This window comes from Mastomys coucha, unplaced genomic scaffold (genome assembly GCF_008632895.1).
Source record: "Mastomys coucha isolate ucsf_1 unplaced genomic scaffold, UCSF_Mcou_1 pScaffold4, whole genome shotgun sequence".
In the NCBI taxonomy this organism is placed as follows: Eukaryota; Metazoa; Chordata; class Mammalia; order Rodentia; family Muridae; genus Mastomys; species Mastomys coucha.
Window position 1 is genome coordinate 47939094 of NW_022196910.1, and position 13027 is coordinate 47952120.

General features: G+C 42.3%; 1 protein-coding gene across 5 annotated transcripts in view; it reads right to left on the reverse strand.

The window, feature by feature from the left end:
* The window catches only part of Msrb3 (methionine sulfoxide reductase B3), a 123167-nt gene that overhangs the window by 71622 nt on the left and 38518 nt on the right, over positions 1 to 13027 (reverse strand). For all 5 annotated transcript variants that reach the window (XM_031349861.1, XM_031349858.1, XM_031349862.1 and 2 more), the window contains exons 3-4: positions 4509 to 4617; positions 2752 to 2829 (exon numbers count right to left, since the gene is read on the reverse strand). In XM_031349861.1, coding sequence (XP_031205721.1) covers positions 2752 to 2829; positions 4509 to 4617 — 187 coding nt within the window. The remainder of the gene's footprint in view (positions 1 to 2751; positions 2830 to 4508; positions 4618 to 13027) is intronic.

Genomic DNA, 13027 nt, shown 5'->3' on the forward strand with positions numbered 1-13027 from the left:
TGCACATGGCCATCCCTGCTGTGTGTGTGCACATGGCCATCCCTGCTGTGTGTGTGCACATGACCATCCCTGCTGTGTGTGTGCACATGGCCATCCCTGCTGTGTGTGTACACATGGCCATCCCTGCTGTGTGTGTACACATGGCCATCCCTGCTGTGTGTGTACTCATGACCATCCCTGCTGTGTGTGTACTCATGACCATCCCTGCTGTGTGTGTACTCATGACCACCCCTACAATGTGTACACATGACCACTCCTGCTGCATCTGTATTCTTTCTAACTTCCTTTCATGTCTTACTAGTAAACCCCTCTCTATCCTAACCCTCTCTTATAATTTTAAATACTTCAAACTTTCTTGTTCAAACACCTATGTGGATTCTAACCCTGAACCTGCTGATTGATAACTTTCCCTCTTGTATCTTTAAAAAACTTATCAGAAATAACTGCAAAACAGGAATTTCCACTTGTTTCATATTCTGTATACCTGCTTAAAATGCCTCTGACCACACCTCAGACCTACATATTTCCGACATTCAGAAGTGGAAAAATCGATCACATACACTTATTTGCAAACCCAGTCTTCACCAATATATCTATCAATCAAATAAGACTTGTTTTTTCCCCACAAATAACTATGACCACCCCCAATCTTTCATTTCCTATTATTTGAATAAACTCACTGATGTGTGTTCTCATGGCTACCCATTTAAATCCCTGGGTGGAAAGCAGATACACAGAAAGGCACATACACAGACAGGAAGGAAGGTCGGTTGACCCATGGCAGGAGCCCGCAACACTCGCTATCTCAATGTTTTCCACCTCTAGTTCTTGTTTTTTGGTTTTTGGTTTTTTTCCCCTTTCAGGGAGGTTGTCTTCAAAATTAATACATCCTTGAACTATTACTTGGCTTGAGCCTGAAGAGTGTAACTAGACAATAAACTCCAGCAATATTTGGGAGAGATGAAAGGCATGCCACCCCATGAGAAGAGAGAGGAAAACAACCACAGGAGAGATTGTATGGAAGGAGCAGCCGACCACTGACACCCCCGCCCCAGGTGCACAGTTTCGGCAAAGCATGCACAAAGAGAGGACGGAAAACCCGAGTCTCTCAAAACCGCGCATGCCCTGTGACCCCTGCATTTCCGTGGGCATCCGGGCGCGCATTTTGAGCATGAAGACAACCATACAAAGCCAAAAGAGTAATCAATCTCCAGCAAGAGGAGCAGGGGTCCTTGTCCCCAAAGTAGATGAGAAATCAAGAGAGAGTGAATGACGAAAACAGCAAAAGTATGAGTGAAAAATTAAATCCCATCTCTCAGAAGTTTAGAAAATAGAAGCTGACAGGAACACTAGGGGGAATGGCACAGGGTCACCGAGAACGTCACCTGGAAGGTTACCGCGAAGGTGAATGTGACTCCTGCAAGCATTTGTGTTAGAGTAAGAGTCTTGCTTTCAGGGTTTGTGATTCAAACGCTCACAAGGGTTAAATTCTCCATTCACAGTTGGCTCTGTTTCTTATTTGAAACAGTAAGTTTTCCTTCAGCCAGTCCTTCAGTGAAATCACATGATTGGGAAAGAGGTGGGGCACCTCAAACAAAAAACGCCAAGAGATGTGGGCAGCTTTGACCAGTTGGGGTATTAACCAGTTTAGCATGGCTCAGCAGCTGTCTTAAGTGTTATGTCAACTATTATGACATAAGCTAAGGGTGTTGAAATATGAGGATGTGTGTTTTCTGACAGGGAATGGGTGACAATTTGAAGGGTCGGTTTTTTAACATGAAAAAAAAAAGAGTAAGAATTCGGAACAGATTGTCAACCAACAGGAACGTGCAAAAAGCTTTATGTCATTGGGGAAAAGTTGGAACTCTTAAAAATTTTCAAGGAAACTACCATTTTCCTGTTATTTCAGAAATATCTGTAAATGCTAGTATCTTAAAGGAGAAACACAAGGCAAACTAAAGTGTGTTTTACATTCTTCTTTTGCTATTTATTCTCTGAACTTTCCTAATCCTGTCTCAAATAAAGGTCAATCACTCCTAAGTAAGGTTTCTGCTTTCATTCCCCCAGGGCAGCAATTCTAAGGGACATACAGAGGGATCCTGAGATTTTACGCACCCAGGCAAAGCGTCTTTGGTAAAGACTGTCCTCGCTTGATAAGATTATCCTATCCAGACCAAGAATTATCTGTCTTAGTCAAAAAGTCTATGTGGTGCCTACATTATTGTGAACTGCTGGGATCTTTTTAAAAAGAGGATTTTAGGCCAATGTCAAAATAATGTTAACCTCAAATATTGTTACCTCTTGTTTACTGTGGGAATGTCCCTACATTGTAGAATTATAGACTTCTCCCTGGGTGTATTTTATCTTGAAGTATGTGTATGAATGACTTGCAAAATGGCCCATCAATGGGGCCATCACTTGAAGGTAGACAAATCAGTAAATGCTTAAGCCTATCTCTGTTTACCAAGATTTTCTTCGAACCTCTGCTAAGGACAATGGTTAGAACATTTGTTCTGAAGCAGAACAAAGTTAATGATGGCTGTTTTAAATGTCTGAACAGTACAAAATTAGCCAGTCTATCATGCTAGAACTTAGCCAAGAAAGTCTGTAATCCTTGTCGCTTTCAGGGAGTGGACAGACATATAAAAGGATAAAATCAAATCCAGCAGAGGAAAGATTCACAGGTGACTGAGTCACAGAAGGGTGCAGTCATGTGACCCAGCTAAACCTATCGGCTTTCAGGACACTTACTTGAACAGCGGAGTTCCACAGACGACACATTTATATATTCCAGGATCTTTGTGATGTGTGTATTCTCCTTCAAAGGCACTGATAAACAATAAACATATCGTCAAAAATGTCAACAAAGCTAGAATTCCTTCTTATAGAACATACTGCTTTAAAGTACATTTCTCTGGTAAAGCTTTCCAGGGCTTTTGGCCCTAAAATGAGAACAGACCAGACATATGGAAACATGGAAACTTGAACAACAGTGATATACTTTATATGTATATGTATATATATGTGTGTATAAAATGTGCATATAACTACTCAAAATTAGTACAGGTTAAGTAAAAATATCAAGCCATCCTTGTAAGTAATACTTAGAATATTTTTCAAATTAAAAAAAAAAAAAGCCCACTGTTTGAGTCACATGAAGGACATTATTACCTAAGATTTCTACTGCCCCACACTATGCAAGAGGGAACCAGAAAATGTAGCAGGTTCCAAGTCTTCAAGTTGAAGGAGTCTTTTTTTTTCTTTTAGTTTGAAAAGGAATATTGCAGCTTTAAGGGAATATTTTTCTAAGTTAACAATCTTAAAGGCAAGGAGGTCACTCGGTTAATACAAATCAGCTGTGTAGCCCAACAAAAAGTCTATGTGCTCCGCAGCTTGTTTTTATTATCGTTTCGTCCTCTTTACGAGGTCCAATTTTTTTATAAACAGAATTTTTAAGAATGACCTAATCTCTGGTTGTTTGTGTGCATTAAATCATTCTGCTAGGCATGCACACAACATTGGCGGGCAGAAGTCCTGTATGTTGTGATCTAGCCCCACCACCGGTACAAGGAAGGCACACTTTGTCAGAGCTTCAACGTTTAGTAAACTCCGTAAATAGTGGGTTGTGTGACAGGGAGAGTGTGGTGTCTATTAGCAAGGATCCCCTGTGTGGGAAAGAGCTCTTTCAGTTCATGAATGGAAACACAAAGTTACATCATTAATAAATCTGGATCAGAGGTAACATTTACAGCCGCATGCCAAGCTCTGTGGTATAAATTAGACAACAAAATCATTGGGCCTTGGCAAGTTACTTTTTAGCTGGAATCAGCTGAGAGAGATTTTATTTTATTCACTAAAAACAGTCTTGGAAGTGAACGAACTTTTTTCCCCCTTCCAGGATGTAGGGCAAATTTCCAAGGACCAAAGCCATGCAAGGGCAGTTATTGAAAATTTTTGACATTCCAACCACAAATGAGCCAATAAATACTTTCTCCACATGTGCTTCAAAAAGAAATCGGAGTGGGATAGAAAGGAACTAAATTATGCTACCTTCTTTTTGCAGCCAAAACGTCTATGCTTTACAATAGCCACCTTCAAAATGCCAGCCTCCTGGCGTAGTGCCACGTCCCTCACAGTTTTCCTTGCTGTGATGTTGTCCAAAAAAAAAAAAGTACCCAAATCGCTATTGCTTCCACACATTTCGCTGTAAACTAAAAACAGGCCCTTAGCAAAAGCCCCATGGCTTTATATAGATAGCACGTTCGCTGAGTGGAGGGAAACAGAAACAAAACTCAGCCTTAACCTAAACAGTGCCATCTCCAGCCTTTTCAAAGACAGTCATTTGCAGGCCTTACCAGTAGGTATAGCTTCTTTAAAATAATCAACAGGAAAGAAGACTTCAAGGAGGGGGAGAAAGTGGTGCTTGTCTGCCTGCCTGCTTGCCCTCCTGCTTGCTTCCCTGCCCGCCCGCCTGCCTGCTTGCTTGCTTTTATTACAGCACACATTACCTTTCCGTTCCTTTCTCCTGAGTGACATGGTACTGTAGGGGTGTCAGCCGCTTCCTCAGTTCCTGCTGGGAAAAGACCACCTTACAGTTCTTTTTATCCCTACATGACCCTGGAAAGAGAGGATATGGGAGAAAGAGCCATTTTAGCCTGAATCCTAAATACTTGCTTTGGCTGGCCGCCACAGCACAGCCTCTACAGTCACTTGTCAATGACCAGAGAGTCCCTAACAGACTACAAAACCTTACCTGAGCTGCAGCTGGTTTCTAAGCTCAAACAGAATGCACTTAAAAGAGCCAACTGCTTCCTCTGGAGCGGCAACAATGTGGCACAGTCAAGGCTTGTAGCACCTGATACTAGAAATTCACTGGGCATTTGTTTACAGGATTGTGGCACATCCTTTATGCCACCTGATACCTTGAATCCCAAAGTGAGATTCAAGAATTCTAGAGAGAGAAAGAGTCAGAGAAAGACAGAGACAGAGAGAGACAGAGAAAGGCAGGGAGAAAAAGACACAGAGACATGGAAGCTGAGTGCGATTTTACTTCAGGGATTGTGCTGTCCTGGCTGGGACAGTTCAGCTGGGAGGATCCCCTGATCAGGGGTATCTGAATGCTGAAATGATTCTAATGTTACTGACAGCGAGGGTAGTTGTATTTCAGTATACGAAGACTGTGGCGAAATGTTCAGACAGCGCCTATTTATGTGCATTATTATTTTACCTGAGCAAGTGACTGAGAAGAGCCATGACTGAGACAGGAGAGCCATTACTCACTACAGTAACAGGCCTTTCCCTGGCCATCCATCATAGTAGGAAAGCTGCCTGCAGATGGCCCTCAGCACAGAGATTCCTTACCTAACGTCTTGAAGTTAGCCTTGGTATCCTGAATATGAAATTCAACTTTTCCTGATTTGGCAGTGGAAACCCTTCCCCCCTGTTTACTTTTAAGGCACCTAACACAGAATATGAGATGACTGAAGTTAAACTCGGCAAGAATTAACTAGCCAGCTATCCTGATTGTGGGACCGAAGAAGGGCTATCCTCTTCCAGAACAGGGGCCACCTAGACAGAAGGTTGATTCTCCACCAGAAAACAGGCAGCCAGGGAAAGAGCAAACCAAAGCCAACAGAAGATAACTCTGGCCAGGCCAGCAAGAGTCACACTGACCTCTACCAACCTCTCCATCCTTTGCTGGTCTAGAAAGAGACCCGGGTACAACTGGCACATCAGCAATAGCCCTGAAGGCCTCCCACCTAGCTAAACCACAGTTAACATCAGGCTCATCCTGGTGGGAGAAACCCTGCTTACTGCTGTCCCGTAGCCAGAAATAGACATTTCTATTCTGTTCTATTCTATTTCCCAATAGTTGCCTGTTCAGCTTGGATGAAGAAGGCCTCTTTCTCAAACAGCAGGCACCGAGTTGGGTGAGTTCCTCTTTACCTCCCTTACAGACTTCTTAAAATTCATTTTGCTTTTATTTATTTGACAGGAGGTTGCCTGCTAATTTTGTCACAAAGTTCATTAATCAGAAACTTAATCTGACAAATTATCATGAATAAAATTATTGGTTCCAAAGGGCTTGATAATTAAGACCTGAACAATCAGAATTAAGCAAATCTGTCGAGAATATTTTGGGCTAATGTACGTTCATTCATACAAAAAGGCCAATTGTGTTCCCAGCGTTGTGAGAGCTCAGCCACCCATCTGTATGTCATTTGGTACAAGAGAAGCAACCGCAGGTTTAAATTACATGGTATTGGGTTGCAGTTCCCTAACATTGGATGCTTTTCTGATTTTTTACCTTGAGTCATTTTACTAAGGAGCGTTCATTAAAAAGAGGCTTCACAAGCGCAGATGCTTGCCAATCGCTGAGGCAAAGATGTCTCTCTCTTTTTCATTCCCTCTCTCTCTCTCTCTCTTTCTCTCTCTCAAAAATAAAAAAAAAATCTCTTTTCTGAAGGAAAAGAATAAGACTGTTGGTCAGTATTGATGAACCCCCTGTCATGGATTTGTAGGGGGGGGAGGTAAAATTGAAAACATCTGATTGAAGTAAATAACACAAACATAAAAGCCTTACTGGTGAATGGAGGGTATTGAAGAGTCCTTATTTCATAGATTAGAAATTACTTTTGATCTAAAAATTCTTAAAAACAGATTGTTTTCCGCTATGAGCCCATGTCATTAGCTGTGCTACGGAGACCCCATTTCAATGGTGAACTCTGAAAGGGACCCGCTGTAGTCCTTTGTTAGTCCCCATCATGTGTGGAAGGGGAAAGCTTTCACCCCAGCTTCCTTTGTTTGTCTTTCAAGAACCACGAAAGCAGTATTCACACAAATTTTGGAGGAATGTGCCCTGTGTCACAGCCTACAAATTATTTGGTTTTGGTGCACTAAAAGGTCATCTTCTAAGTTAGTGAAATTTTCCTGCATCCTGGCTTGTCAACCTTAAATATAAATGTTGTTTCCTAACTGTAAGTGAGATTTAGTCTCTGAGAAAGGCTGGCAATTAGGTAAAGTGGTCACACTTCATACACTTTTTTATTCTTTGGTCATACTATGTTCACCAAATAATTAGGCATTGAAAGTATACCTAATAGCGAAAGGAAGGACATGAATATTAGAAAGTTACTGTGATTTTTGTATTAAACAGCTCAATGAGAAGTTGGTCAGATCTTAATAAAAGTCTCTCCATACTGTTTAACAGCAATAATAGATTTGCTGCACAATGGAAAGCTGGGTTGATATGCTAATTCTGCTAGCATAACCAACATTGGCTTGTACAGAGAGAAGCTTCCTGTCTGTCTCTGCCCTCTGCTCCCTACCAGGCTGGCTGTGCTAAAGGCACATGGTGCCACTGGTGATTCTGAGGGCATCATTTCATTTTGAAATCTGAGCGTTATTCATTGGGTGCATGGTTCCCCTTTATTATCTTCACTTAGGTACCGTAATTTTCTCATTACACAGGGTAATTTAACATTTGTGTTATACGACATCTGATCAGTGACTTTTAAATTGGCCTAGAAGTATGCGGGGGAGAGAAGTATCCCTTTCTTGAAATGTTTAACAGCACACTTTGAGGACACAAGTTGGTGCACACGCACACAGACGCAACACAGTACATCTAGAGGAATGATATTATCCCCTGTATATCGAATCATAGCCCATCCCCTATAGTGTAATTGTTACATGGATTAAATCTATCCTAAACCCAACCCAGACAGACTTAAATACAGAAATATGCCCTTTTTTTTATACCAAGACATCTTCCATGTTGCTGTTGAAGGGAAGAGTTGCATTGAAACTCCAATAGCTACCCAAATGAAAGAGGGGCACACCTGTCATCCCACACAGCAAGGCTTTGTCACCCCCACCACACACACACACACACACACACACACACACACACACACACGTCACACACTTCTAAAACGGAGTCTGCATTCTGGTTCTGCCTGCTTCAAACTGTGACCATAGATGAGTGTTTCATCATATCCATCCCTGACAACACTGGGATTTAGCAGCCCCTACATATAGAATCACAGAAGATTCTGAAGTTAAAATCCAGTTGAAAAGGTAGCAGCTTAGATGCTTCTGTGTGCACCAGTGTTCTACTGGTAATTATTGCTATCAGACCCTCAGAAAAGCATTTTTTCTAGCAAGTTACCCTTTTAAAAAAAATGAAGAAAGGGGGCTGGAGAGATGGCTCAGTGGTTAAGAGCACTGACTACTCTTCCGGAGGTCTTGAGTTCAAATCCCAGCAACCACATGGTGGCTCACAACCATCCGTAATGAGATCTGATGTCCTCTTCTGGTGTGTCTGAAAACAGCTACAGTGTACTTATATATAATAAATAAATAAATCTTTAGGGAAAAAATGAAGAAAATAGGAAGTAAGGGAGGAGACAGTACTAAGATTAAGTTCTGCTCTGTGCCATGCACCCTTTAAGATGCATACGTCCATTTTACAGACAGAAACTAGGCTCACAGTATTGGTTATAACATAACTCACTAAGGAGACATAGCAACTCAAACACGCAGTTGTTGGACCATATTCTTATTTCTATGATTAAGAAAATCAGGTAACAACTCTCTTCTCAAATTATGCAGTAAATTTCAACTAAAAAAAATAAAATCCTGCAGTAAGGAGTTAAGACAAGTGGAGGAAGCTGGCAGGACATGAGAGAGTAACAGTGTCCACCCTTATGTGATTCTTTAAAAAAAAAAAAAATTTATGTAAGTACACAGTAGCTGTCTTTAGACACACCAGAAGAGGGCATCAGATCCCAATACAGACGGTTGTGATCCACCATGTGATTGCTGGGAATTGAACTCAGGACCTCTGGAAAAGCAGTCAGTGCTTTTTTTTTGGGGGGGGGGGGCGGTATTTCAAGACAGAGTTTCTCTGTTTAGCCTTGGCTGTCCTGGAACTCACTCTGTAGACCAGGCCGGCCTTGAACTCAGAAATCCACCTGCCTCTGCTTCTGCCTCCCAAGTGCTGGGATTAAAGGCATGTGCCACCACTGCCCTGCAGTCAGTGCTCTTAACCACTGAACCATCTATCCAGCCCCCAACAATGTCTGCCCTTAGCCCATAACTGCTGATCCTACATCCTTCACCATCAGCGGCAAGCCCATGCAAGCTTCTCACCACATGTACAGAACGCCGAGAGGACTTTCCACTTCCTGTATGGAGTAAATCAGATCTGTGCCTAAGTGTTGAGTGTACTGTGGAACCACACATTTTATACTTCAGTGTGTGTCGGGGGCGGGGGGGCTGGAAATCCAAATAAAGCCCAAACTTGAAGATCTCAGAATCTGAATTTCTGTTCTAGAGCTACGGAAAGATGAAAATATTGACTATTTCCACCAAGATAATAAATATGAGATGTGGATCTTGCTCTGATTTAAGATGGTGAAGTTAATGTAGGAATATGTGGCTGCTGTACTGACAGGTGGCGTAAAATTAAGGCATAGGTTAATTTTTACTGTGAACTTCCATGTTCGAGTTCACACTAGTCTATCATGTTGGAAAAATATTTTATTTCAGGCTTAGGGGTGTTAGAATCTGTAAGTGGGAAATTATAAAACTAAGTCTAGCTGACTTTTAGAATAAAATGCAAATGTGTGCCACAAACACCATGCTGTTTGGTTTCTTTTTCTTCTTTTTTATACAACTCTAGCAATTCAGTAAAGGGAACGAAATAGCACGTTACAGAGGAGGAGATGTTTCCTGCTTATAGAGGCATCCTCAGTTCGGACTCTTGGGACTTCAAGCAACTCAAGGTGCCAGGATGCAGCTTCAGGCCCTGGCATTCACAAACCAGGGTTGCACTGCTCACCTTGAGAACGCTGAATCAAGACTACTTACTTTCCTAAGTCATCAAACTGAGCCAGCTACTGAGCATATGTGAAGCACTGCTTTACCCTCGCTGTGCCCGCTCATCATGGCTTCCGCCATTGTCTTGAGGACTATCTATACACTGGCCTTGCTCTGTGCAATCAGTGCAGAGTCAGAAACAAAATAAGACCTTCTGCCTTTGTGTTCCTGTTATGGCAGAGGTAAGATACACAGAACACAGAAAACGCAAGGAAGCTCTAATAGAAGGTGTTTTAGAAGGTGCTAAGTTCAGAAGAGTGAAAAGCCAAGGATGGAGCAGGGCCAGGGCCCCCAGGCTATGGAGGACAGCAGTCACAGTGGAGTAGGTGGGAGGCTCTCACTACAGTGATATTTGGACAGAGTCCTGGAGAAGGGGAGGAAGCTGATAGTAAGGATGTCTCAAGAACTTTCCAAATGCATAGTGGAGATGGCCAAGGCAGGAGGTGAAGACACTACAGCTCAAACATGTGTGACAGACACAGGTAACTTGAACGCAGCCAGAAAGCCCAAGCGGGAGCAGGATAAACACTGGACATGGGCAAAGGGCGAGCCTTGAGGCCAACCAACTTGACTGTTCTGCATGTATGGTAATCCCATCTTTTCTACATTACTAAACATTACTGTAGCTTCTGTCTCTAGGAGGACTCTCAGGGGCCACCTTTCAGACTGTACCTACCTAACGTGTCTCTGAGAGTGTATTCACCTGGCTGGATTATAGACACACGGTGTGTCTAACTCGATTGCTGGCTTAATGTCAGCCTACCTAAAGCCAAGCCAGCACTCCCATCCTCAAGGTCCACATGAGAGGTATTAGTAGAGGGTCTGTTGGAGATGAACATTGCATGAGCATAGAGAACAAAACCCTCTGGCCATCTTAAACAAGGCATTTACCCTGAGAAGCATGGGCACCTCCCCTTTAGGGTAATCCTGTAGGGTAATGGCAGGGACCATCCATAAGTAATGAAAGCATAGAATTAATACCCCAACTGAGCTTTAAAAAAAAAAAAAAAAGCCTTAATTTTTACAACAAACTTAGTTTGATTTCATCCATGCTCTAAGCCCTAAAAACACATAATATAAAGAATCATAGCATCTCTTTAATTAAATAATGCCATGTTTTTTACAGGCACAGCACCAACCAATGAAATTGGCCTCCGGTTTCTATACTGGCAGAGTGAACAGGCATTTGAGGCCCATTTTCCTTACCACTCTATGCACCCAGGTGGCTTCACCTCTGCCAGCCTTCAGTGATAGCTCCTTTGCTCTACACAGTAGCATCTATATGAGCAAATACAGTGTGGTCCAACTACTTGCAGACATCTCCTAGAAAGATTGTAAATTCTTCAAGATACAAACTTCTAAGCATAATAGTGATTCATTCTCTCTACAGTCACTTATTTAAGTCTCCGCAGTGAGTTAAGACTTGAGTTGAGCACTGGGGAGTTTGGGACAATCAAGGAAGGCTCCTGCCTCCTACTGAGCACACACAGAAGCAGGACCGGTAAAAAGTCAGCCACAACCCAAGTCCTTAGGGAAGGCATGTATAGAGCTCTGCGTAAAGGGAGCCAACACACAGGGTGTTGGTACCCGAAACCTTTCCCATCCGGATTGACAATGTCTAGCTGGCCCTGTAGTATAGGAAGCACAGACATCCATAGAAATCAAATGTCTACAATCAAGAGTGCCAGGAAATGTCCAAATAGGGAAGAAAGTTCCACCTCAAAAGCTGACTGATAGACGGGGTGGGATTAAATGTATAGACACCAAGGCTGGAAGCATCCAGCCTACAAACAACTATGCAGATGGAAGGTTTGTAGTCATAGCAGCTAGTTTTATGAAGCCACCAATTCTCCACACAGGAAAAGGTGTGGGTTCAGATTCAAAAGAGCACACTTTGGGATCTGAGAAATGAAGTGACTTTAAAGCCAAGGAGGGGAGTGTGAGACTGACTTGTCTTTCCTACTGTGAACAGACTGGACTATTCCTATTGTGTACCTGGACTATGAGAGGCTAGCATCATCCACTCTGTGGTACCTCAGGCTAACTAGGATGGCTGGAAGTTCTCACCATAATAGCAAAGCCTCGTTCATGAAGCTGCGTGACTTTCCTGACAGGAGACCACAGAGAGATTCATTCATCCTGACGTAAGAGTCATTAAAAAACGTTGAATGGCCATGAGATAGAAGCCATCTTCATGGAGGCTGGAGAGATGGCTCAGCAGTTAAGAGCACTGACTGCTCTTCCAGAGGTCCTGAGTTCAAATCCCAGCAACCACATGGTGGCTCACAACCATCTGCAATGAGATCTGATGCCCTCTTCTGGCATGTCTGAAGGCAGCTACAGTGTACTTACATATAATAATAAATAAATCTTTAAAAAAAAAAAAAAAAGAAGCCATCTTCCACATGTCTATATTTACTTGTACACCATAAACTTTTAATTGTGCAGCCCATATACAGCCATCATTTCATCAGCATCTGTTTAAATGCCCAAGAGAGCTAGAAACTACTTTATCAACCCTTCAAAACTTAATGCAAACCCTGGGAGCAATGATGTTCGCGTTAATGTGGACCATGAAGTTTAGGGTTTAGAGAAATATTTAAGGCATGTCTTGATCCTGAAAGCATTTTCTTGCTTGCGAAGCAACTGACTAAAAAAGAATTTCTGAGGCACTGCCATCATCTAGGGACAGCAGCGGAAGAGAAAGTCACTTCATGTCAATTCTATCTGATTGCTTGTGAGACTCTGACAAACCTGAAGTTCCCTGGTTTTAATTTTTTTTTATTTTTAAGCATGGGCCCTCACTTGAACTTCATAGCCCATAGAGAAGAAAAAAAATTAAAAACAGACAGGCTCAGTTCAGTTCTACATTTTACACGCAATCAAAACGATTTGTATGCATGTGCGAGCACACACACACAGGCACCCACACACACACCCACAAAAACACAGGCACACATACCCTCACAAGCACACACACACATGCACACACTCACAGGCCATATCCTCTCTATCCATCTTTCCTTCCTCAGTTTCCCCTTTGGGGATCACAGTCTGCTTAAGAGATAGGAGGTAGTCACCCACTGAAACAAGCCGCTCTTAGATTATCATGCAAAATTTTATTTAAATACAACTTTGAATATAC